Source organism: Triticum urartu, chromosome 3A (assembly GCF_056163025.1).
Source record: "Triticum urartu cultivar PI428250 chromosome 3A, HENAU_Tu73, whole genome shotgun sequence".
Classification (NCBI taxonomy): Eukaryota; Viridiplantae; Streptophyta; class Magnoliopsida; order Poales; family Poaceae; genus Triticum; species Triticum urartu.
In genome coordinates this window covers 596,600,597-596,627,058 of record NC_141875.1, presented here as the reverse complement: position 1 = coordinate 596,627,058, position 26,462 = coordinate 596,600,597, and the positions used below count along the sequence as shown (strand labels likewise).

General features: G+C 44.3%; 2 protein-coding genes and 2 pseudogenes across 2 annotated transcripts; 3 read left to right on the top strand and 1 right to left on the bottom strand.

The window, feature by feature from the left end:
• The first annotated feature begins 12,173 nt into the window (after positions 1–12,173).
• On the top strand, positions 12,174–14,399 carry LOC147980707 (uncharacterized). The gene is made up of 3 exons (XM_087515724.1): positions 12,174–12,179; positions 12,230–12,348; positions 12,917–14,399. Exons 1-3 carry the CDS (start codon positions 12,174–12,176, stop codon positions 14,397–14,399), a joined length of 1,608 nt encoding a protein of 535 aa, XP_087371850.1.
• A 44-nt stretch (positions 14,400–14,443) lies between these two features.
• LOC147980706 (uncharacterized) lies at positions 14,444–16,622 on the top strand (annotated as a pseudogene).
• A 1,184-nt stretch (positions 16,623–17,806) lies between these two features.
• LOC125519565 (uncharacterized) lies at positions 17,807–19,029 on the bottom strand (annotated as a pseudogene).
• Positions 19,030–20,642: 1,613 nt separating this feature from the next.
• LOC125530347 (ethanolamine-phosphate cytidylyltransferase) lies at positions 20,643–25,422 on the top strand. The gene is made up of 10 exons (XM_048694746.2): positions 20,643–21,083; positions 22,136–22,540; positions 22,976–23,211; positions 23,393–23,529; positions 23,803–23,874; positions 23,988–24,055; positions 24,200–24,317; positions 24,475–24,534; positions 24,635–24,757; positions 24,870–25,422. The coding sequence occupies exons 2-10, from the start codon at positions 22,170–22,172 to the stop codon at positions 24,939–24,941; spliced, it is 1,257 nt and encodes a 418-aa protein (XP_048550703.1). The 5' UTR covers positions 20,643–21,083; positions 22,136–22,169; the 3' UTR covers positions 24,942–25,422.
• The last annotated feature ends 1,040 nt before the right edge of the window (positions 25,423–26,462 follow it).

Below are 26,462 nucleotides of genomic sequence, written 5' to 3'. Positions count from 1 at the left end.
TCACAAGGGCTGGGACCCACCCCATCCCCATGGTTCTAGGGCCACAGGTGGATCGGCGATGCCGCCGGCGGGAGACAAAGAAGATGTCGGCTGCGTGTGGAGGGGTCGTTTTGTATGGAATGTTAAAAAACGACCGATGTTGGGATTGTTTGTACTGGTGGCAGCAAAATTAACTTATTTATCCTTTTGAGTTAATTTATTTCTTTCAGGTTTTCTTTATAACTTTTTTTGTTCTGTTCATGGTTATCGGACGTGTCCTGTATTTTTGTGCGTTCTCTACCAGTCTACCACCCCGTGCATAAAAAAACCCGGGAGTTGCTGTTCGATGCTCGTGTCACACGCCGCGACTACGAGGCTGGACGCCCGAACAACTCGAGCTTTCTTTACTTTGTTCCGATCTGCATCAATTTGCCATGTCCTGCCTTGTGCGGCACGTGCTATTGCGTAATAGTGCTCCCTGTCACCTTCGAACGCTTTGCTGCTGGTGCTGCTGATGCGGACGGCCCGGCCACCTTCGACGGTCGCGTTTGCGGAGGGAACTCCACGGCCGACAGCGTACGCAGCCAGCGAGCAGGAATAGATTCCAACCGGCCGGGCAGCACCCTCTGCGCGAATAAATACGTTCGTTTCCTTTCTTTTCTTCATTCGCGTGCGTTGAGCGAGCATACTTCTCTTCATTTTATTTACTTTTTTTATTATTTAATTCCAGCTTCGATTTTCTGAGAGAGAACTAAGCAGAGTCTGCCAGCAGCAATCACATATGTACATTGTCTTTTTTTTAGAAAATATGCTTGTATTCAAATTACAAAATAATACAAAGTCTTTTTTTGCGGGGAAAATAATACAAAGTCTTTGACCCGTACAAGCAGACCCTAACACATGTATGAAGAATCTGAAAAACAGAAAGCACCCTAAAACAACCAATAAAACACGAAGATCTCCGAAACTATGTGCCATCATTTTTAAATCTTGTAATAAGACATCTACAACACAAGGATCCACAATCAAATACAAGCACTTCATCATCTTCAACCACGGCATAACCGTTTTTTTTGCGGGTGAACCACGGCATAACCGTTGCCACGCTGCTTCCTTTTTTCTTTGTACCGGCGTCAAAAGGATAAGGACACACATGTGCATCCAACACGCCTGCACCAGCCATTGCCATCTATGGCTTTAAATACCGCTATATGTGCCCCTTTCAGATGGAAGAGAATTAGGATCCGATTCCGGCGCCGCGGCCGGGCCAACCGCCCGGACAAAGCATGGCATCCCTCCAGTAGTAGCACAAAGAATGAAAGAAGAGCAGCAGCAGAAAATCATACCGATGAAGAGGAAGATAAATTCTTCGTCTCCACACAATCACCTCCCATTCGAGGACCCAGCCGGCCAGTGCCGATTGACATCCAGACACCATAGCCCGCAACCTCAGCAAGATCCAGGGATCCCCAACCCTGCTGGCTCCTAGACGAAGGCAAGAGCTTTGTTTGACCGTGAACAGAGCCTGAGGAAACTTATTCAGACGCGGCGTCACCGCAACGGCCTCGACAGCGTTTCCTTCAACCCTAACGCTACTACGAACCCACCCCACGCATAGATCCGAGGTTTCCCTTCCTCCCACCGCCGGAGCGGCCGACGGAGGGACGCTCTGTTGAAAAAGGCAGTGCCTAGGAGGCGCTTAGGCACGCCTAGGGGCTAGGCGATGGCCAAACGCCTCGCCTAGGGCATAAATGGAAGTCTAGGTAGGGTAAGCAACAAATTGTTTACCCAAGCGAGAAATCATACCATATTGCACTAGAATGCCAAACACGACACATTCAAATAGTAGTAGCTGGTAGTTAACTTATTTATCTGCCCTAAATTAACATCAATACACATATAATAACCCCAATAACCCTGATAGTAGAAGCTATATTACCGCCCAGGCCGCGCCTAGGGCGCTTAAGCACCGTCTAGGCACTAGGCGAAGGCCAACCGCCTCGCTTACGCCTACCGATTTTTTTGAGGGAACCAGCGGCAGCGCTGACGGCACGCAAAGGGAAGCCGCATCGCCTTCTTTCCGCCTGTGTATGATACCCTCTTTTCTCAGGCACGTGGGTCGCGGGATTTGCTTGCTGAAAAACAAAAGGACATATGTGCGTAGTATGCACTTGCACTTTTATAGACGCAAGGATGTATATTTCCCTGTCAAAATATAACAATCAAGGATGGATATTTCTTCCATAAAAAAGATGCACATTTCTTTCTCGCAAAAAACAGATGCATGTTTCTCACATACGTCAACACGTCACGACTACCGGGATGTACAAATTGCACGAGATGAAGAAGGTGCGCTCCGAACCTTTGAACTATTTCTGTTGGCATATCATCTTGAGGCCCTGTTTGGTTCGGCTGTGGATTTCTAAAAGCAGCTGTGAAAAATCTGCTGTGAAAAAACAGTTGTGGAAAATCTGATTTGAAAAAGATGTAGGTCATTTGGCAAACCATCTGATACAACCTTTTCAGATTTTGGCCCGCAGCGGAATCAGATTTTGGAAATCACGTCCTGGGCTGCTTCCGTTTTTGGTTCAGATTTTGGCAGCGGATTTCTGGAATCGGATTCTGCTGGGTTCGCCCTTTGGTTCAGATTCTGCTGCGCGGCAGCGGAATCCGGCGATAAAAGCTGAACCAAACAGGGCCTGAGATTCACGAAGTGACCGTAGGCGCCTCGTCGTCGACGGGAACGTCTCCTCTCCCTGAAAGCGCATCGTCGGAAATCCTGAAATAAATCCAGGAATAATACGAGCACCAGAACTTGAACCCTGGTAGGCTCGGGATACCACTGTCCCTCTAACCATCCAATTACAGGTTGGTTCGGTACGCTAGATTGCATTGATAGGTAGAAAGTTTACCGTCGTTTTTCGTGATTCAAACATATGTCTCAAGCAGGCAAATGACAAGACTCTCCAAACGTTTTGATCGTATAGTCCCGCACTACAAATTGATTCGATTTTGTAGGAGGAATCTGATGTCGTGAGGCGAAAAAGTGGACCGCTTTGTTGGAGCATGGTTAATAGTATAGCCAACAATCGGTTACATGGACCCTGCAAAAGAAAAGGGTTATGTGGAGTTGTCGCATTGCCTATAGTCAACATGTATAGTAGTGTTGGAAATATGCCCTAGAGGCAATAATAAATTAGTTATTATTATATTTCCTTGTTCATGATAATCGTTTATTATCCATGCTATAATTGTATTGATAGGAAACTCAGATACATGTGTGGATACATAGACAACACCATGTCCCTAGTAAGCCTCTAGTTGACTAGCTCGTTGATCAATAGATGGTTACGGTTTCCTGACCATGGACATTGGATGTCATTGATAACGGGATCACATCATTAGGAGAATGATGTGATGGACAAGACCCAATCCTAAGCCTAGCACAAAGATCGTGTAGTTCGTATGCTAAAGCTTTTCTAATGTCAAGTATCATTTCCTTAGACCATGAGATTGTGCAACTCCCGGATACCGTAGGAGTGCTTTGGGTGTGCCAAACGTCACAACGTAACTGGGTGGCTATAAAGGTACATTACAGGTATCTCCGAAAGTGTCTGTTGGGTTGGCACGAATCGAGACTGGGATTTGTCACTCCGTGTAAACGGAGAGGTATCTCTGGGCCCACTCGGTAGGACATCATCATAATGTGCACAATGTGATCAAGGAGTTGATCACAGGATGATGTGTTACGGAACGAGTAAAGAGACTTGCCGGTAACGAGATTGAACAAGGTATCTGGATACCGACGATCGAATCTCGGGCAAGTATCGTACCGATGGACAAAGGGAATTGTATACGGGATTGATTAAGTCCTTGACATCGTGGTTCATCCGATGAGATCATCGTGGAACATGTGGGAGCCAACATGGGTATCTAGATCCCGCTGTTGGTTATTGACCGGAGAACGTCTCGGTCATGTCTGCATGTCTCCCGAACCCGTAGGGTCTACACACTTAAGGTTCGATGACGCTAGGGTTATAAAGGAAGCTTGTATGTGGTTACCGAATGTTTTTCGGAGTCCCGGATGAGATCCCGGACGTCACGAGGAGTTCCGGAATGGTCCGGAGGTAAAGATTTATATATGGGAAGTCCTGTTTCGGCCATCGGGACAAGTTTCGGGGTCATCGGTATTGTACCGGGACCACCGGAAGGGTCCCGGGGGCCCACCGGGTGGGGCCACCTATCCCGGAGGGTCCCATGGGCTGAAGTGGGAAGGGATCCAGCCCAAAGCGGGCTGGGGCGCCACTTCCCTTATGGCCCATGCGCCTAGGGTGAAGGGGGAACCCTAAGAAGAGTCCCAAGGAGGGAAGGCACCTCCTAGGTGCCTTGGGGGGGAGGGAAACCTCCCCTGGCCGCCGCCCCCTAGGAGATTGGATCTCCTAGGGCTGGCGCACCCCCCCCCCTTGGGCTCCCTATATATAGTGGGGGTAGGAGGGCCTCTTGAAAAACACCTTATGCCTTTGGTGCAGCCCCTCCCTCTCTCCTAAGTCCTTCTCCTCTCCCGTGGTGCTTGGCGAAGCCCTGCAGGATTGCCACGCTCCTCCACCACCACCACGCCGTTGTGCTGCTGCTGGATGGAGTCTTCCTCGACCTCTCACTCTCTCCTTGCTGGATCAAGGCATGGGAGACGTCACCGGGCTGTACGTGTGTTGAACGCGGAGGTGCCGTCCGTTCGGCACTTGGTCATCGGTGATTTGGATCACGACGAGTACGACTCCATCAACCCCGTTCACTTGAACGCTTCCGCTTAGCGATCTACAAGGGTATGTAGATGCACTCTCCTTCCCCTCGTTGCTGGTCTCTTCATAGATAGATCTTGGTGACACGTAGGAAAATTTTGAATTTCTGCTACGTTCCCCAACAGTGGCATCATGAGCTAGGTCTATGCGTAGTTTCTATGCACGAGTAGAACACAAAGTAGTTGTGGGCGTTGATTTTGTTCAATATGCTTGCCGTTACTAGTCTTATCTTGATTCGGCGGCATCGTGGGATGAAGCGGCCCGGACCAACCTTACACGTACTCTTACGTGAGACCGGTTCCACCGACTGACATGCACTAGTTGCATAAAGGTGGCTAGCGGGTGTCTGTCTCTCCCACTTTAGTCGGATCGGATTCGATGAAAAGGGTCCTTATGAAGGGTAAATAGCAATTGGCATATCACGTTGTGGTTTTTGCGTAGGTAAGAAACGCTCTTGCTAGAAACCCATAGCAGCCACGTAAAACATGCAAACAACAATTAGAGGACGTCTAACTTGTTTTTGCAGGGTATGCTATGTGATGTGATATGGCCAAAAGGATGTGATGAATGATATGTGTGATATATGAGATTGATCATGTTCTTGTAATAGGAATCACGACTTGCATGTCGATGAGTATCACAACCGGCAGGAGCCATAGGAGTTGTCTTAATTTATTTATGACCTGCGTGTCAACATAAACGTCATGTAATTACTTTACTTTATTGCTAACCGTTAGCTATAGTAGTAGAAGTAATAGATGACGTGACAACTTCATGGAGATACGATGATGGAGATCATGATGATGGAGATCATGGTGTCATGCCGGTGACGATGATGATCATGGAGCCCCAAGATGGAGATCAAAGGAGCTATATGATATTGGCCATATCATGTCACTATTATTTGATTGCATGTGATGTTTATCATGTTTATACATCTTATTTGCTTAGAACGACGGTAGTAAATAAGATGATCTCTCATTAAAATTTCAAGAAAGTGTTCCCCCTAACTGTGCACCGTTGCGACAGTTCGTAGTTTCGAAGCACCACGTGATGATCGGGTGTATAGATTCTTACGTTCGAATACAACGGGTGTTGACGAGCCTAGCATGTACAGACATGGCCTCGGAACACATGCAAACACTTAGGTTGACTTGACGAGCCTAGCATGTACAGACATGGCCTCGGAACACAGAAGACCGAAAGGTCGAGCATGAGTCGTATGGTAGATACGATCAACATGAAGATGTTCACCGACGTTGGCTAGTCCGTCTCACGTGATGATCGGACACGGCCTAGTTGACTCGGATCATGTAATCACTTAGATGACTAGAGGGATGTCTATCTGAGTGGGAGTTCATAAGATGAACTTAATTATCCTGAACATAGTCAAAAGGCCTTCGCAAATTATGTCGTAGCTCGCGCTTCAGTTCTATTGTTTAGATATGTTCCTAGAGAAAATTTAGTTGAAAGTTGATAGTAGCAATTATGCGGACTAGGTCCGTAAACCGAGGATTGTCCTCATTGCTTCATAGAAGGCTTATGTCCTTAATGCACCGCTCAGTATGCTGAACCTCGAACATTGTCTATGGATGTTGCGAACATCTGACATACACATTTTGATAACTACGTGATAGTTCAGTTAAATGGTTTAGAATTGAGGCACCAAAGACGTTTTTTGAAACATCGCGAAACATATGAGATGTTTTGAGGGCTGAAATTGGGATTTCAGGCTCGTGCCCACGTCAAGAGGTATAAGACCTCCGACGATTTTCTTAGCCTGCAAACTAAGGGAGAAGAGCTCAATTGTTGAGCTTGTGCTCAGATTGTTTGAGTACAACAATCATTTGAATCAAGTGGGAGTTGATCTTCCAGATAAGATAGTGATGGTTCTCCAAAGTCATTACCACCAAGCTGCTAGAGCTTCGTGATGAACTATAACATATCAGGGACATATATGATGGTCATTGAGATATTCGCGATGTTTGACACCACGAAAGTAGAAATCAAGAAGGAGCATCAATTGTTGATGGTTGGTGAAACCACTAGTTTCAAGAAGGGCAAGGGCAAGAAGGGATACTTCATGAAACGGCAAATCAGCTGCTGCTCTAGTGAAGAAACCCAAGGTTGAACCCAAACCCGAGACTAAGTGCTTCTGTAATAAGGGGAACAGCCACTGGAACAGGATTACCCTAGATACTTGGTAGATTAGAAGGCTGGCAAGGTCGATAGAAGTATATTGGATATACATTGTGTTGATGTGTACTTTACTAGTACTCCTAGTAGCACCAGGGTATTAGATACCGGTTCGGTTGCTAAGGGTTAGTAACTCGAAATAAAAGCTACGGAATAAACGGAGACTGGCTAAAGGTGAGCTGACGATATGTGTTGGAAGTATTTCCAATGTTGATATGATCAAGCATCGCACGCTCCCTCTACCATCGAGATTGGTGTTTGCGTTGAGCATAGACATGATTGGATTATGTCTATCGCAATACGGTTATTTCATTTAAGGAGAATAACGGTTACTCTGTTTATTTGAATAATACCTTCAATGGTCTTGCACCTAAAATGAATGGTTCATTGAATCTCGATCGTAGTGATACACATGTTCATGCCAAAAGATAGTAATGATAGTACCACCTACTTGTGGCATTGCCACGTAAGTCATATCGGTATAAAACGCATGAAGAAGCTCCATGTTGATGGATCTTTGGGCTCACTCATTTTTGAAAGGTTTGAGACATGCGAACCATGTCTATTGGTGTATATGCATGAAGAAACTCCATGCAAATGGACCGTTTGAACTCACTTGATCTTGAATCACTTGAGACATGCAAATCATACCACATGGGCAAGATGATTGAAAGCCTCGGTTTCAGTAAATTGGAACTAGAAAGCAACTTGCTGGAAGTAATACATTTTGATGTGTGCAGTCCAATGAGTGCTGAGGCGTGTAGTGGATATCGTTATGTTCTCACTTCACAGATGATTTGAGTAGATGTTGAGTATATTTACTTGATGAATCACGAGTCTGAATTATTGAAAGGTTCAAGTAATTCAGGGTGAAGTTGAAAGATCGTCGTGACAAGAGGATAAAAGATCTATGATATGATCATAGAGATGAATATCTGAATTACGAGTTTGGCACAAAATCAAGACATTGTGGAAATTGTTTCACAACTTATACAGCCTGGAACACCATAGTGTGATGGTGTGTCCGAACATCATAACCGCACCCTATTGGATATGATGCATACCATGATGTCTCTTATCAAATTACCACAATAGTTTATGGGTTAGGCATTAGAGACAACCACATTCACTTTAAAAGGGGCACCACGTAATTCCGATGAGATGACACCGTATGAACTATGGTTTAGAGAAACCTAAGCTGTCATTTCTTAAAAGTTTGGGGCTGCGACGCTTATGTGAAAAAGTTTCAGGCTGATAAGCTCGAACCCAAAGCGGATAAATGCATCTTCATAGGACACCCAAAACAGTTGGGTATACCTCCTGTCTCAGATCCGAAAGCAATAAGGGATTGTTTCTAGAATCGGGTCCTTTCTCGAGGAAAAGTTTCTCTCGAAAGAATTGAGTGGGAGGATGGTGGAGACTTGATGAGGTTATTGAACCGTCTCTTCAACTAGTGTGTGGCAGGGCACAGGAAGTTGTTCCTGTGGCACCTACACCAATTGAAGTGGAAGTTTATGATAGTGATCATGAAACTTCAGATCAAGTCACTACCAAACCTCGTAGGATGACAAGGATGCGTACTACTTCAGAGTGGTACGTGATCCTGTCTTGGAAGTCATGTTGCTAGACAACAATGAACCTACGAGCTATGGAGAAGCGATGGTGGGCCCGGATTCCGATAAATGGCTCGAGGCCATAAAATCCGAGAGAGGATCCATGTATGAAAACAAAGTGTAGACTTTGGAAGAACTACTTGATGGTCGTAAGGCTGTTAGGTACATATGGATTTTTAAAAAGGAAGACGGACAATGATGGTAAATGTCACCATTAAGAAAGCTCGACTTGTCGTTAAGATGTTTTCCGACAAGTTCAAGAAGTTGACTACGATGAGACTTTCTCACTCGTAGCGATGCTAAGAGTCTGTTGGAATTATATTAGCGATTACTTCATTATTTATGAAATCTTGCAGATAGGATGTCAAAACATTGTTTCCTCGACGATTTTCTTGAGGAAAGGTTGTATGTGATACAACCGGAAGGTTTTGTCAATCCTGAAAGATGCTGATAAGTATGCAAAGCTCCAGCTATCCTTCTAAGGACTGGAGTAAGCATCTCAGAGTTGGAATGTATGCTTTGATGATGATCAAAGATTTTGGTGTACACAAAGTTTACGAGAAACTTGTATTTCCAAAAGAAGTGAGTGGGAGCACTATAGAATTTCTGATGAGTATATGTTGTTGACATATTGTTGATCAGAAATGACGTAGAATTTCTGGAAAGCATATAGGGTTATTTGAAAGTGTTTTTCAATGGAAAGCCTGGATTAAGCTACTTGAACATTGAGCATCAAGATCTATAAGGATAGATCAAAATTCTTAATGGTACTTTCAAATGAGCACATACCTTGACATGATCTTGAAGGTGTTCAAGATGGATTAGTCAAAGAAGGAGTTCTTGCCTGAGTTGTAAGGTATGGAGTTAAGACTTAAAGCTCGACCATGGCAGAATAGAGAGAAAGGACGAAGGTCGTCCCCTATGCTTAAGACATAGGCTCTACAGTATGCTATGCTGTGTACCGCACCTGAAATGTGCCTTGCCATGAGTCAGTCAAGGGGTACAAGAGTGATCTAAGAATGGATCACAAGACAGCGGTCAAAGTTATCCTTGGTAACTAGTGGACTAAGGAATTTTCTCGATTATGGAGATGGTGAAAGAGTTCGTCGTAAAGGGTTACGCCGATGCAAACTTTGACACTAATCCAGATTATTCTGAGTAGTAAACTGGATTCGTATAGTAGAACAGTGATTTGGAATAGCTCCAAATGTAGCGTAGTAGTTGCATCTACAAAATGACATAAGAAATTTGTGAAGTACATACGGATCTGAAAGATTCAGACCCATTGACTAAAACCTCTCTCACAAGCAAAACATGATCAAACCCAGAACTCATCGAGTGTTAATCACATGGTAAATGTGAACTAGATTATTGACTCTAGTAAACTCTTTGGGTGTTAGTCACATGGGGATGTGACCTTGAGTGTTAATCACATATCGATGTGAACTAGATTATTGACTCTAGTCCAAGTGGGAGACTGTTGGAAATATGCCCTAGAGGCAATAATAAATTAGTTATTATTATATTTCCTTGTTCATGATAATCGTTTATTATCCATGCTATAATTGTATTGATAGGAAACTCAGATACATGTGTGGATACATAGACAACACCATGTCCCTAGTAAGCCTCTAGTTGACTAGCTCGTTGATCAATAGATGGTTACGGTTTCCTGACCATGGACATTGGATGTCATTGATAACGGGATCACATCATTAGGAGAATGATGTGATGGACAAGACCCAATCCTAAGCCTAGCACAAAGATCGTGTAGTTCGTATGCTAAAGCTTTTCTAATGTCAAGTATCATTTCCTTAGACCATGAGATTGTGCAACTCCCGGATACCGTAGGAGTGCTTTGGGTGTGCCAAACGTCACAACGTAACTGGGTGGCTATAAAGGTACATTACAGGTATCTCCGAAAGTGTCTGTTGGGTTGGCACGAATCGAGACTGGGATTTGTCACTCCGTGTAAACGGAGAGGTATCTCTGGGCCCACTCGGTAGGACATCATCATAATGTGCACAATGTGATCAAGGAGTTGATCACAGGATGATGTGTTACGGAATGAGTAAAGAGACTTGCCGGTAACGATATTGAACAAGGTATCTGGATACCGACGATCGAATCTCGGGCAAGTATCGTACCGATGGACAAAGGGAATTGTATACGGGATTGATTAAGTCCTTGACATCGTGGTTCATCCGATGAGATCATCGTGGAACATGTGGGAGCCAACATGGGTATCCAGATCCCGTTGTTGGTTATTGACCGGAGAACGTCTCGGTCATGTCTGCATGTCTCCCGAACCCGTAGGGTCTACACACTTAAGGTTCGATGACGCTAGGGTTATAAAGGAAGCTTGTATGTGGTTACCGAATGTTGTTCGGAGTCCCGGATGAGATCCGGACGTCACGAGGAGTTCCGGAATGGTCCGGAGGTAAAGATTTATATATGGGAAGTCCTGTTTCGGCCATCGGGACAAGTTTCGGGGTCATCGGTATTGTACCGGGACCACCGGAAGGGTCCCGGGGGCCCACCGGGTGGGGCCACCTATCCCGGAGGGTCCCATGGGCTGAAGTGGGAAGGGATCCAGCCCAAAGCGGGCTGGGGCGCCACTTTCCTTATGGCCCATGCGCCTAGGGTGAAGGGGGAACCCTAAGAAGAGTCCCAAGAGGGAAGGCACCTCCTAGGTGCCTTGGGGGGGAGGGAAACCTCCCCTGGCCGCCGCCCCCTAGGAGATTGGATCTCCTAGGGCTGGCGCACCCCCCCCTTGGGCTCCCTATATATAGTGGGGGTAGGAGGGCCTCTTGAAAAACACCTTATGCCTTTGGTGCAGCCCCTCCCTCTCTCCTAAGTCCTTCTCCTCTCCCGTGGTGCTTGGCGAAGCCCTGCAGGATTGCCACGCTCCTCCACCACCACCACGCCATTGTGCTGCTGCTGGATGGAGTCTTCCTCAACCTCTCCCTCTCTCCTTGCTGGATCAAGGCATGGGAGACGTCACCGGGCTGTACGTGTGTTGAACGCGGAGGTGCCGTCCGTTCGGCACTTGGTCATCGGTGATTTGGATCACGACGAGTACGACTCCATCAACCCCGTTCACTTGAACGCTTCCGCTTAGCGATCTACAAGGGTATGTAGATGCACTCTCCTTCCCCTCGTTGCTGGTCTCTCCATAGATAGATCTTGGTGACACGTAGGAAAATTTTGAATTTCTGCTACGTTCCCCAACAAGTAGCTGAGTGAATTGCAAAAAACCACCACATTTGGGGCATCGATTGTAGAAAACCACGAGGTCGCTAATCATTTGCAAAAAACACCGCACATTCAGTAAACTTTTTGCAGTGTGCACTGATCGACCGATTTGCTTCGTTTGAGTGCATTTCCGACAGATGGGGCCCGGTTTCCCCCTACGTGGCATAACGGACGGCAAACGACGCCGTATGGTCGAGGCGACTTGGTCGGCTCGCGTCGGACCGGCCGACCGCGCCGCCCCCACTCCACTTCTCACTCACTCGCTCCTCTGCTCTCCCTGGGGCTTTAATGGGGAAGGCGAAACCTGGCGGCCGCGGCGCTTCCGCTGGCGATGGTGGTGATGATGGAGATCCACTGAAGCTCTGCGGGAGCTCGAATCCTTCTTAGGCGGTGCCTCCTCCCCAATCCCCGGACCCGCAGTACACGGCGGCTAGGGCATTTGCCAAGGCGGTGAAGGCAAATCTGACAGGCAGCCAGCACTTTGCATCCTCCTTCGGCGGTGTGGTGTAAGCCATCCATCCTCCCCCCTCCTCACTGTTTCCCTGTTTCCCCGATCTGGATTCTAGGGTTAGGGTTCTAGGACAAGTACATAGTTGGGGATTATGTTGTTGGTATTTGGTTTGGATTATTGTGTTACAGTAATGTTAGTGAACTGCAAATTAGCTTGCCCTTAATTATTCAGTCATGCTAACTGAATTTTATCTGTAATGTTTGGGTTCTACGGTTAGGATTATTGGGTTACAGTAATGGTTTGGAGTGCAAATTAGCTGTAACACTAGTTTTCAACTTACACAGTAATTTATTCTGTCATGCTAACTGAATTTGAACTGGTTAGTAGTTTAACATAGTTGCACTGCTCAGTCTTGCTAACTAAGATGTTTTTAACTTAACTTTAACACTAGTTTAACATAACGGCTCAGTAGTTTCAACTGCAATTGCACACTAGTTTTGAACATAATGGCTCAATAGTCAGTTGTTTTAACTGAATTGTTTAACACTAGGTTTACTGAATTTTATCTGTATTGTTCAACACAAGTTTTATCTGAATGTTAACAACTATGTTAAATGAACTAGGTTGGATGATGAAGAATGGGAAGTGAGGTTCCATTTCTTTGATAGAGATAATTTGGAAAGAACCATTTGCTTATCAGACATAACATATTGGAATCTTATTGCACTAATAGAGTTGGAAGGCTTTAGTTCAAGAGATTATATGTATTATGTCAGAGATTCAGGAGTTGGGGTGTCAGGAATGGAAGAATTAACTGATGATGACAAGGTTGAAGAAATGTTGGATGACATATGCAGTAAAGGAAATAATGTGGTTAACATTACAGTTATGAGAAGTGATGCACCCACACCAGCTGACCTGAACATTGGTCATGTTTATGAAGAGCAGGTCCCTTTGTCTGAATTAGGTGTACCACTTGTCTATGAGGTAGATACTTCAGGAGTTCTTTTCCCCAGTCCAGTTAAGCCCCAACCACAGCCTGTCCAGGTCATGAACACCCAGGAGAGTTCATGTTTGAAGCTTAAGGGTCCAAGTGAACCAGAGTTTGCATTGGACTATGGTAGTGAGAGGCATGAGTACTTCATGGAGACAGACCAAGATCAGGAGAAGATTGAGAAGATGATGGAGCAGAGGAGGAATGAAGAGATTGAAAAGTTTAGGACCAATAAGAAACAAAAAGAGAAGTGCAAGGAAGCAAAGAGAAAACTTCCAGAGTTGCTTGCTGAAGAGTTCACTGACAGTGATAGTGACAATGAGATTTTAGAAGATGAAGACATAATAGCTAGGCTGGAGGCAATGAAGAGGCATAGAGCTGATCCTCTCAATCACTTTGAAGGAGACACTGATGTAGAAGAGCTTTATGAACCAAATGAGGAGGAGTTGGAGGATGAAGCAGGAGAGGAGGAGGTAGGACAGGATGAGCAAGCTGAGGAGGGTAGGAGAGGAGGAAGCACTATAGGAGGAAGTAGTGCAGGAGGAAGCAGCATCACAGGAGGAAGCCAGAGGAAGGGGACAACAACCAGATCACATGGAAGTCTTGACCAAATCATAGAGCAAGATTGGATACCTTCATCTGATGAAGAGAGCAACCCAGGTGACTTAAGTCAGGATGATAATGATGGTGCTCAGCTTCCAACATTTAGGCAACCAAATGGTAGGAAGAGCAGGGCCAGAAAGCAGAAGCCTAGGCTTTGGTATGATGAGAAGAGGGAGAACCCACAAGAACAATTTGTGAAGAAACTTTGTTTTCTAGATGTCCAACAATTCAGGAGAGCACTTCTTACATTTCACATCTCACAAAACAGGAACTACTCTTTTCATAGAAATTGCTCAGATAGAGTTATTGCAGTTTGCAGTACAGAAGACTGTCCTTTTTTCGTTGCTGCTTCTCAAATAACACATGAGAAAACTTTTTGTATAAAGAAGATGAACTTGTACCACAATTGTGCTGCTGTAGGAGAGAGCACCAAAGTGACTGCAAGATGGTTGGCACATGAGTGTGAGGAACAGTTGAGGGCAGACATAACACACCAGTCCAGACCATAATAGCCAATTTGAAGAATAAACTTGGAATAGAAGTGTCCATTCACATGGCCTACAGAGCAAGGAAAGCAGCTAAGAGTGTTTTCCAAGGAGATCAAAGGGCACAATACACAAGGATAAGGGATTACCTCCAAGCTGTGTTGGATACCAATCCAGGAAGTAGATGCATTGTTACAACAAAGCAATTGAAGGCCCATCCTAGCATAAATCCTAGATTCCATGGCTTGTTCATGTGCCTGAATGCTTGCAAAGAGAGTTTCCTAAATGGTTGCAGACCCTTCATAGGTACCTATATTAATTTGTGTGAGCACAATCATTTATGTTGTCCTAGTACTAATGTGAAATTTTCTGCTGTAGGTGTTGATGGCTGCTTCATTAAGTTGACCACAGGGCAGCAAATATTGGCTGCAACTGGTAGAGATGGTAATAACAACATATTTCCCATTGCATTTGCAATTGTTGACAAGGAAGACACTGCCAGCTGGTCATGGTTTCTAACACAACTGAAGTATGCTCTTGGTGGTGAGTCAGGGAAGCATGGCTACTACACTATCATATCTGATAGACAAAAGGTAACTCATACACCATAGTACTTACAAATAGTGCAAATTAGAACATGCTTACTACTTACAAATAGTGCAAATTAGAACATGCTTGGTACTTACAAATAGTGCAAATTAGAACATGCTTGGTACTTACAAATAGTGCAAATTAGAACATGCTTAGTACTTACAAATAGTGTCTTCTGGCATCATATTCAAACATTAGTTTACTTTCACAGGGTCTACTTAAAGCAATAACCAATGTATTCCCAAGTTGCCCTCAAAGATTCTGCCTTAGACATATTTATCAGAACTTCCAAACAGCTGGCTTTAGAGGTGAAGAGTTAAAGAAATACATGGATCAGGCTAGTTATTCATATACTGAGCATGGATATAATCAAGCAATGGATGGTATGAAAAAAGAGTGTCAAGCAGCTTGGAAATGGCTTAGTAAGATACCAAAGCATACATGGGCTAGACATGCCATGGACACAAATTGTAAAACTGACTTGGTTGTGAACAACATAAGTGAAGTATTCAATAAAATGATAATTGATGTGAGAGGAAAACCAATTAAAACCATGGTTGATGGGATCAGAACAAAATTGTTAGTTAAGTTCAATGCCAATAGGACCAAGACATAGACAGCTAAGTGGCAAATATGCCCAACATATGCTGAAAAGCTGGAAGAAGCTAAACATCATTCCAGATTCTGTCAGTCAATCAAGGCTGGACCTGATCTATACCAGGTTGCAAGTGGAGAAAGCACATATGTAGTAAATCTGAAAGATTACACATGTGGGTGTAGAAAATGGGACATGACTGGGGTTCCTTGCAATCATGGTGTTTCAGCAATTAACAAGGCTAAACTACATCCAGAAGATTTTGTTAATGCTTTCTTCAAGAAACCAATGTATCAACAAGCCTACAGTCCAATTGTCTACCCCGTGCCTGGGCTTGATCTATGGACAAAGACTGGGACCCCTGACATAGAGCCACCTGTTTTCAGAGACAAGCCAGGAAAGAAGCAGACAAAGAGGAGAAAGAATCAGTTTGAGAAGCCAGCTCCCAAGGATACTTCTAGGATGGCATCAATCACTTGTAGTAATTGCAATTTGAGTGGGCATAGGTACACTAGCTGCCACAAAAATCTTAAGCCAGCCCTTGCAATGAGAAGGAACCAACATCAGGTTAATTGTCCAAACTTCAAAAAATTCAGTTTATGATTATATTTCCTATACTATGTTCTAATCTTTGTATGTTTACACTGCAGGAAAACAGAAGAGTTGATGCAGCTTCATCAGCCCCAAGGGCAGCTCCATCAGTACCCAGGGCAAGAACTACAGCTCCACCAGCACCTAGGCCAGCTCCATCAGCTCCAGCAGTTCCCAAGGCAAGAACTACAGCTCCACCAGCACCTAGGCCAGCTCCGTCAGCTCCTCCTGCAACTAGGAGAGCAACTGCATCTACTGTTGCTGCTTCTAGGCCAAGTTCATCTACTGCTGCAGCTAGAAGGCCAAGTTCATCTACTGCTGGTGCTTCTAGGCCAAGTTCTTCTACTGCTGCAAAGAAAACATTCATACCACCTAGAGCTTCAGGTACTGGAAGGCTGAGAAAACCTTCTTACAAGATGTCTGAGTGGTTCAATTGTTCCCGAGGGCAACAAGAAGAAGTAATTTCATGATGGTGATGTTGAAAACAATTTCAAGTTTGTGATGTTGAAAACAATTTCAAGTTTGTGATGTTCAAAACAGCTGTGAGTTTTTCATGTTCAAACTAGTTTAATTCAGCCTATTTTGGCTACTTTCTGATGGCACTATGTAAGTTACCTAATTATGGTTGTGATCAAGACTTTTATGCATGAGGATGTCAAGTAGACTATGATAATGATTATGTTGAATATGATGTTGTCATCTAGACTTTGTTGCATCAAGCTATTTAGGATTTTATATTAATGATGATGATGTTGTTGTCGCTTAGGGTGGCTCGGCGTCGATCAATCTTAAATGAACCATTTTTGTCACTTAGGGTGGCTCGGCGTCGACCAACCCCTAAGTGAAGCAAATTTATCATTTAGGGTGGCTCGGTGTCAACCAATCTTAAATGAACCATTTTTGTCACTTAGTGTGGCTAGGCGTCGACCAACCCCTAAGTGAAGCAAATTTGTCACTTAGGGTGGCTCAGCGTCGACCAACCCCTAAGTGAAGCAAATTTGTCACCTAGGGTGGCTCGGCGTCGACCAACCCCTAAGTGAAGAAAATTTGTCACCTAGGGTGGCTCGGTGTCGACCAACCCCTAAGTGAAGCAAATTTATCACTTAGGGTGGCTCGGCGTCGACCAACCCCTAAGTGAAGCAAATTTATCACTTAGGGTGGCTCGGCGTCGACCAACCCCTAAGTGAAGCAAATTTGTCACTTAGGGTGGCTCGGCGTCGACCAACCCCTAAGTGAAGCAAATTTATCACTTAGGGTGTCTCGGCGTCGACCAACCCCTAAGTGAAGCAAATTTATCACTTAGGGTGTCACGATGTCAACCAACCTTAATTTAACCATTTTTTTCACTTTGGGTGTCTTGGCGTCGACCAACCACTAAATGAAGGATCCAAACTACAAACAGACCTTTCATCACAAACCAACATAAAAAAACACTACAAACATCTTCATTAAATGATCCAAGCTAAACCCATTACATGCCATGCCATACTTCACAGCTTAGTTCAACAGATTCAAATTTAGCACACATTAAAAGCCATAGTTCAATGCTTCATAAGTAAATTAGTTCAACAGATTCAAACTTAACACATTACAAGCCATAGTTCAAAGCTACTAACTAAAGACAATGACCCACATGGTCATATGACAGCACAATTTATTCTTCACCACAAATACCCTTGATTTCCTTCAGCTTCCTCTTGTTACTTTCACATGCTTTCTTCAGGTCAACAACATCACACTACAAAGTACTCTTCTCAATGCTCAACTTCTCCTTCTCTTTAGTCAACTCAGCAATGTAACAATCCAGCTTCTCCTTCTCTTTCTTCAGGTCAGCAAAGCTAAACTCCAAAGTCCTCTTATCAGAGCTCATCTTTTCCTTCTCTTTCAGATGATTGAACTTCAAATTCCTAATGACATTGGCTTGAGCAACATGAATGCACTTCAACTGATCAACAACTGCCTTCATTTTTTTGATCTCGGCATCCTTTTCCATGCTGCTGTCAGCAACATTCATATCAGTTTCATGTGGCAGATTATCCTGAGAATCCAAGAGGTTGTTCACATCTTCAACAAGCTTCTCATAAGTCTCCTGCAACTCTTTTTTCTGTTGTGCTAGATTGTGCACAGTAAATGAATGCTCAAGGCATGCCATCTTATTGGCCTGGATGCTATCCTCATACATAAGCCACAGTTTGTGGAGTGCATTTTGCAGATGATCTGGCCACTCCTCATCTACCCACTGCACTAATCCACAGTTATTAACTCCCTGCAATACAAAATAAAGTAGTTCAAACATGTTGTCACATGTTACATTTTCAGTTAAGTTCAGGTGCAGATTCAGTTAGATCAATTCAACTCAAAAAACTAAACAACAATTATTGTGAGCATGTTTCCTAACATGAACAGTTACTATGAACATAAATCAATATCAATGAACCATGAACAGGAACTATGAGCAATGAACAGTAAACCCTAGAACATGAACAGTTAACCCTAGAACAGATGAACTGTACTACACAGGAGAGGTTCCACATTGCAACTAATTTACTAACTTACTTCTATGGCACAGGCAATGAACCTTCTCCCAGTGCTTATCCCCTGGAATGCAACACATTTCTTCCCTGGCTTGCCATGCTCGCACATCACCCTCAAATCGTCAGCAGAACCAGTGAACAACGGGTCATCCATTGTTGGTGGGATCTGGGCAACACAAATGTACTGGTTCAAATCGAGCTGAAACCCTAAATCCAAAATGCCCAAATCAAAACCCTAAATGCAGTCCCGGTGGAACCAACTGACCTTAATAGGGGAGTCATAGGAAGAAATGATCTGCACCTCGGATTCCTCACTGCTCGAGCCGTCGCTCCAAGACACCATGGCGGCCGGCGGCGAGCGGAGACGAGAGGAGGCAGAGCAAGGTTGAGAGCGGGAGGGAGAGCAGAGGAGCGAGTGAGTGAGAAGTGGAGTAGGGGCGGCGCGGTCGGCCGGTCCGACGCGAGCCGACCAAGTTGTCTCGACCAGACGGCGCCGTTTGCCGTCCGTTATGCCACGTAGGGGGAAAACGGGCCCCATCTGTCGGAAACGCACTCAAACGAAGCAAATCGGTCGATCAGTGCACACTGCAAAAAGTTTACTGAATGTGCGGTGTTTTTTGCAAATGATTAGCGACCTCGTGGTTTTCTGCAATCGATGCCCCAAATGTGGTGGTCTTTTGCAATTCACTCATAGTAGCTAGTCGCTAAGAAGTACTTTGAACTAAAATCATGACAGGACTTATGAAACGGAAGGAGTACTACTTTATTAATGCTATAGATGTATGCCTGTGCGCTGCCACACACATAAAAAGAGTAACATTGCTACACATAACAAATAAAGTGTGATTTCGGTGAGGATTGTCATATAATAAGATAATGAAAATGAACACTACAACGAAACAAGTACCATTACTAGGCAAGCCTTCAGTACAAATGCAATCATATCCGAATATCAGAGCTCGCAAGCTGGTGCATGTCTCTGGCCTCTTCACATAGTCGAGCCATCCTTTCAACTGACATCTCGTGGCGCCGTGGGAGGCGAGGTGCATAGCGCTTGGACTTATAGATCGTCCGAGAAGCGATGTTGTGCACGTTCTTTGGAATGGGAGCTCGACTTTCACTTATGGGGCAGCAGGCCCTCCGACGTCGTCGAAGGAGGGACCCTAGGACGGCAACTATGGTTTCCACGTGTCACCTTACACTAGGACATGGCTCACACCTGGCCCGAGACAGTTGAACCACCTCGAGAAGCAAAATAAGTCCTAATAATTTTTTGTATGAAGCATTACTAGTACTTTGCTTGTCCTCACTTGACATGAGTCATTTATCCCGAATGTAACCTAAAACTGTTTTCTTCGAAGGACTAACCAAAATCGCTAAAAACAGGGGTGGTGATTGATATTGAGTTACACATGGATCATAGCCAGATCATCTCATTTTTTTTGTGTTTTAGATTGTACAGATACCTAGAGTCTGCATACTCTGAGGAAAAGAACTGGCTCTAAAACATCCTTTTTTGTTGCCAGCCACATGTGCCAATATCAATGGCAAAAAAAGAAAAATAAAGCTGTGGCCAACCACGCAGCACGCGTAAGTACAAAATTTCAGTCAATTGCCGTGTTGCCAATGAGGTGGCTCATATGTGTTGGCTACATCGAGTGAACTCCCTGCTCATTCTGTCAATTGTCATTGTGTCGCCGATTGTATCTAGAGTCGTGTAAACTCTAATTGTTTGTAAAATAAATGAGCCATATTTGATACTAATAAAAAAAAGTGTAGCAGGAGATTTTTTTTCTTCTGGTCGGCGACGGTTCCACGCCAGCCCTCTCGGACCCGTTTCTCCCGTCCTCACGCCCCTCCCCTCGTTCTCTCCGTCGGGGTAACGGCAGGGGCAGACGGAGTCGGGCGGTCGGTCCTGCGCCGAGCGCTGGGCACCCGCGGCCGTCGACAAGGGCCGACGGCGAGCCGGCGCAGAATCGTCGGGAGAGCCAAGGGAGGAGGACGCGTCAGACACGCGATATTATAGCGAGGAGGAGGTGGGCCCCGCGGGGGAATCAGTTGGTGGAGGGGTGCCCACACAACCACGCGCGAGGCGGAGGGGGAAGGAAGAGCTGTCGTCTCGTCTCGTCTCCGGAGGCCTCCCTCCTCCCCCTAGAAAATACACCAGACGGAGACAAGCGAGACGCCAAAGCAGATACTTCTCCGCACCGCGCCCCACGCAGCACCGCGCCCCGGCAGTGGCAGGCAGGCAGGCAGGCAGATCTCCCCGCCTCCCCCGCCGCGCCACGAAGGGACGGCGGCTCTCCCCCCTGCCCCGCCCCGCCCCGCCCCGGCGGAGATCCCCGCGGAATCTCGCCGCCGCGCGCCCGATCTCGGCCGCCTGCCCCCCTCGTTCCGGTGCGCGCCTTTCTTGTCTCCGAATCTCGCCGCTTGTTGTTGTTCTTCTTCTTGTTGTTCAAGGAAGCGAAAATCCCCGGAAATTGTTCCTAGATGTTGCTTGCTTTGCCCCCTTTGCTCCCTTTCGGCTCCATATTTGTTGGTAGTACCTCAGGACGATCGATTCATGTCCATCGAACACCGGATCGTGGGCAGGTGGGCGCATGCGTGCGCGGCGCCATTTAATTATTTCTGCCGTTTGCGGCATTGGAATTGGCATTTCGATGGTGGGGGAATTCGGGCCGATGCCTTTATTCGCTTGCTCCCACCTCTCGTGATTCCGTTTGTGCTCCTGTCTCTGTTGGACCCACGCACCTTTAGATTCTATGCTTAGTTGTGCTTGATAGGCTGCGATGCAAAATTTGAGCTGAGAATCAGATTATTCCTCGCTTGATTTTGGCGACAATTCGAGTTTCAGAGAGTTGGAGATCATATATGCTCCCTATCCTGCCAGAATTTCCTTCAGTGCATATTCAGATGATCAGTCACTTCGGTTTGTTGCATGTTCCTGTGTTCTGGGGCTATTTTTTATAGAGTGGTCTGAACAATCGACGTTATTGGAAAATATTTCTTCCGAACAAAATTTATGGCAATATCCCGTGGATTCTTGAGCTCCACTAGTTGCTACGTAGCTTCTAACTGACGCAATTTAAGTCTGTTCTGACTTCTCCAACAATTTTTTTTTGGCTCAATCTGTAGCTTTCCAGTATATCTGGTGGTTAGGATTTGGTCAAACATGACTTCGCAGCTAAGCACGTTGAGCAAATGCAAATAGTCCTGGTTATACGTCTAGTATCTATCCATCCTTTCATGATAAAGTATTGGAAAAGGCACTTCTACTTTTGAGTCACTTTCCGCTTCCAAACATAACAAAATAAATTGAACTGCAAAAAGTTTGGAGAACGAGACATTTTTCGTTTCCTTTGTATAATTATTGCATACATGGTGCCCTTTCTTGCATGAGGATGCATCGATTATGAGGTCTCATTTTGGCTGCTTACTTTTTTTTTCAGAACCAATACCAGGGCAGTACTTCTACACCTCAAAATGATGATGGGTTTGCTGGCATTTGAGAACAACCAGGGGCTCTGGAATGGCGGATATTATTCACAGTTTTTTGGAATTGGAGGAGTTATGGTGACTGTTGCAATTCTTTGGTTATCTACGGGTTATTTTGGAGGAATTGGTGCTCCTTTTGCTCCATACTTTTGGCCATATTTAGGACAAGTCCCCAAGAAGAAGGAACGGCAAAGGCCCGTGAGAGTCTACATGGATGGATGCTTTGACCTCATGCACTATGGCCATGCAAACGCGTTGCGACAGGCCAAGTTGCTGGGAGATCAACTGGTAGTGGGCGTTGTCAGTGACGAGGAGATTGTGGCGAATAAGGGCCCGCCTGTGCTTTCGATGGAAGAGAGGTACTACTGGCGCTACTTTCCCTGTCCTGTGAAATACATTATTCTGTTTCAACAGAGGATTAGCTAGTCAAACGAATTACGAGTATGATATTTTCTGAAATTTTTCTGAATACCTGGACTTCCTGGATTTCATTATTTACCTGATCTTTGATTGTGAATTACTGTAATAGCTATGATTCTCTTCTAATCTTCTCATGCATAATACAAGATCTGCTGATTCATTTTGCGTACGCTCAACTATATCGTCGATGAGGTTACATTACCACCACACGTGCCTTGAAGGATATAAATTTCAGACTATGAAAAAATATTGAGATGATCAAGTTCTATCTTATTTTTGCAACTGTAAATTACTAAGCTTTTGATAGATGTACATGGTCTTGGTCTTCCATTTGAACTTACTATTCTGTGTGTATGTATGTTTGTACCCCCTAGGTTGACGCTTGTTAGTGGATTAAAGTGGGTGGATGAAGTCATACCCAATGCACCCTATGAGATTACGGAGGAATTTATGAATACCCTCTTCAGTAAATACAACATTGATTACATTATACATGGAGATGACCCTTGTCTTCTACCTGATGGAACGGATGCTTATGCCTTAGCAAAGAAGGCTGGACGATACAAGCAAATCAGGCGTACTGAAGGTGTCTCAAGCACCGATATAGTCGGTAAGATTACCATGCGGATTAGTAAAGCTACTGTTTTTTGGGGATCAGATATTCTCTTGCTGCATATTATTTACAGCCTTGTATCAGAGCAGATCGTACATTTCCTTTTTCACGCTTATCTCAGACGATGCCCTTTTTTGTCCATTGCGATCTTACATGAAAACAATTTCTGTCCACACAGGGAGAATATTGCAAACATTCAAGCATAAAGAGGGTGTTAGTGAGAATGCTGGAGTGGAATCATGTGATCAGATGAAAACCCAGCTATCCAATTTTCTTCCAACTTCCCGCCGGATAATGCAGTTTTCAAATGGGCAGGTATGATAATTTAGGAAACTCCATCCCCAAGGCTAATGTTGCATATTGTTCTTCCTTAATTTGATCAGCCTTCTAGGGAGCACGAAGAAAATGGCCTGCCATATCTTTGTCTATTAATGTAACTAAATTTAAAAATACCGCTTAATGCTTCCGCTGTACCATATTAATCATGATCTTAATGCTGCCCTTTCCAGAAAAACATCTACAGTTCAATTTTACACGTTTCATGCCCTTCTGTTGCATTTACTGAAACATATGCTCATTTGCGTTCAGGCTCCTTCACCAGGTGCTCGTGTTGTTTATATAGATGGTGCATTTGACCTTTTCCATGCTGGTCATGTTGAGGTACGTTTTGTGGTTCTCATGCAAATAATTTTCTCAATAACTCACAAAGTTTGGTTTTTGGTGTGGTTCATACTTTCCCATTAAAACATATTTGATGTTATTCTCTAATGCAGATCCTTAGAAGTGCTAGGCAACTTGGTGACTTCCTTCTTGTCGGTGTTCATGATGACCAGTCCATCAGGTACTTATTTAACATCTTTTCTTGGATTATCAAGGGAACTTGTTGACCATATATAAATATATGTTATGTGTTACTATAGAAAAAAAATATGTAGCCTGTATTGTATAAGGTTAGATACCATGCTTATGAGAACCAGTTGTGCAGGGAAAAAAGAGGCTATCCTCCTATCATGCACCTCCATGAGCGTACCCTTGGTGTACTTGCCTGTCGCTATGTTGACGAAGTTATAATAGGCGCACCATTGGAGGTTTCAAGGGATATGGTATGTTATAAATTTCTATAGTTTGTTTCCATCTATTTCTTGTACCTGACTGGATAAGTTTCAAGCATATGGTTCTAGCAATGATTGTATTGTATATGACGCAGAGATGTTTTTTGTTAGCAGACCCTCACACCCTTTCTTTTGTCACATGATGCAGATCACTACATTCAACATTTCATTGGTTGTGCATGGGACAGTAGTCGAGGGTGGTTCTGCTGTAAGTTCTTAATTACAGTCTAAAATGTATCCTGATGTCAAACTTACCTAACGTAGTTGGCACAAACTGAACTTGAAACTTCATGGACGCGTTGCTGCAGAGTGAAGTTGATCCGTACGCCCTTCCAAAGAGCATGGGTATTTTCCAAGTAGTCACAAGCCCCAAAACAATAACATCTGTTTCGGTCGCTACAAGAATAATTGATAACCACGAAGCGTACAAGGTATACACTCCCACAGTGCGACTTGCCTGATAAATACACATTTATTTTTCTAATTTACTTTGTTTAAGTCCTGTTTATCCTACTAAACATTACTCTTGGGGTTTGTGAACAGAAAAGAAACTTGAAAAAGAAGGCGAGTGAAGACAAGTACTACACGCAAAAGAAATTTGTCTACGGAGACTAATGCTGCAAAGGAGCTTACATTTTTGCAGCAAGCTGAGGAAATATATGGCGCCTCTCTGCATTGAAGAGTTATTCTACAACAGATTGCAACAATTCCTCAGCTATAGAAAGTAGCCAGTGATAAGTTGATGGCCATTCGGCAGAGGGAATCGGCTCAAGGAAATAAATTAACAGACTGCCACATTCTTCTACTGTTGCCCTTTTCGGCTGGAATGTCCACTTAACAGCAAGAATTCACATACATGATTCTTTTTTTTACTTTGTTATCCCTGGAGGGGAAATATTCATCGCTGAACACCTTCAGCAGACCATTGTTGTATTCTCGTATGGTATTACTGGGTTTGTGAAGTGACTAGGGTTGCATACTTCCTAATTGTACTAAGTTATAGTTTAAAGTATATATACTGCTGAGAAACAACCTAGTGATGACCTGTTGGCATTTGTTTGATTTGTCTAACCAGAGAACGTTATGTTCTGCTTTCCTTGTTCATTGGTATTTGGTTTTACTGTTTACCGTGGTGCATCCGTGCATTGGAGATTTATCTGTGCAGAATGTCAGTAGTATTTGTACTTGCTAGAAAGAAATAATTAAGCACTCCCTCTAATCCATATTAATTGTTGCTGATTTAGTACAACTTTATACTAAATCAGCGATAATTAATATGGATCGGAGGGAGTACTGTTAGCTGAGCACATTGTGTTGGCTGCTTAGCTCCATACCTAAGTAAAAGATAGCCAAAAATATTTTAAACTATGATTCACTTAAATAGCATTTCTTTTGTACTGGTGAATTGAATCGATGCTGGGACCGTTTGTATTTTGAAAAATGATTTCCAGTCCTTGCAATAGTGAAAAAATAAGTGTTGTGCGATTTCTGAGAGGTTTGGAGTCTTACATACAAAAAAAAAATCCAAATTTCAAAAGGATCATGGTTTAGATCTGCTGATGAAATTGAGAGTTACATAGTTAACATGTAGTACTGGTTTAGGTGGTGGTGAAATTACATGGTTTAATGGTTAGATCAGAAAATTCAGATCATCATGTGCTTGTTTATGCCAAAGCAGAAGAAAGGAAAAACATGTGCTGGTCTAGATGGTGGGCACATGCTTGCAGCAGAATGTTCAGTAGAGTGCCTCAAAAGAAACCTGCAATTGGTAGGACCATTGCAGTTGGCAAATAAACAAACAAGCAAGCAACATATAGCTTCAAACAGATCTCTTTTTCCGGGTACTTCCATCCATCCTAGCTTTATATGCTGCTAGGATCCAACATAGTCCATGATACTTCCCACAGGAAAACGGCAACAGGCAGCCTGTTGCCATCTTTCTTCCCTTCCCTAAACAATGTAAACAGTTGGGACGATTGTCACTAACCTGAAAGGAAGGGGGCATTCTGGCATGGTTGGCAGCTTGGCGCCCCCGGGCATCCGCCTAGACATCCATCGATGTCGTGGCGATGTCTTGATCTGCGCTGGATCTGGACGGTGGCTCCGAGGATTCGCACCTGGACATAGTGTTCACCT

Excerpts from the sequence above, each read along its gene's own strand:
- LOC125530347 (XM_048694746.2), top strand. The coding sequence starts at position 22,170 with ATGATGATGGGTTTGCTGGCATTTGAGAACAACCAGGGGCTCTGGAAT. Across the intron at positions 24,318-24,474 it reads TGGAGGTTTCAAGGGATATG|ATCACTACATTCAACATTTC; the intron begins GTATGTTATAAA and ends CACATGATGCAG. Across the intron at positions 24,535-24,634 it reads TAGTCGAGGGTGGTTCTGCT|AGTGAAGTTGATCCGTACGC; the intron begins GTAAGTTCTTAA and ends GCGTTGCTGCAG.
- LOC147980707 (XM_087515724.1), top strand. Across the intron at positions 12,349-12,916 it reads TCCTCCTTCGGCGGTGTGGT|GTTGGATGATGAAGAATGGG; the intron begins GTAAGCCATCCA and ends TAAATGAACTAG.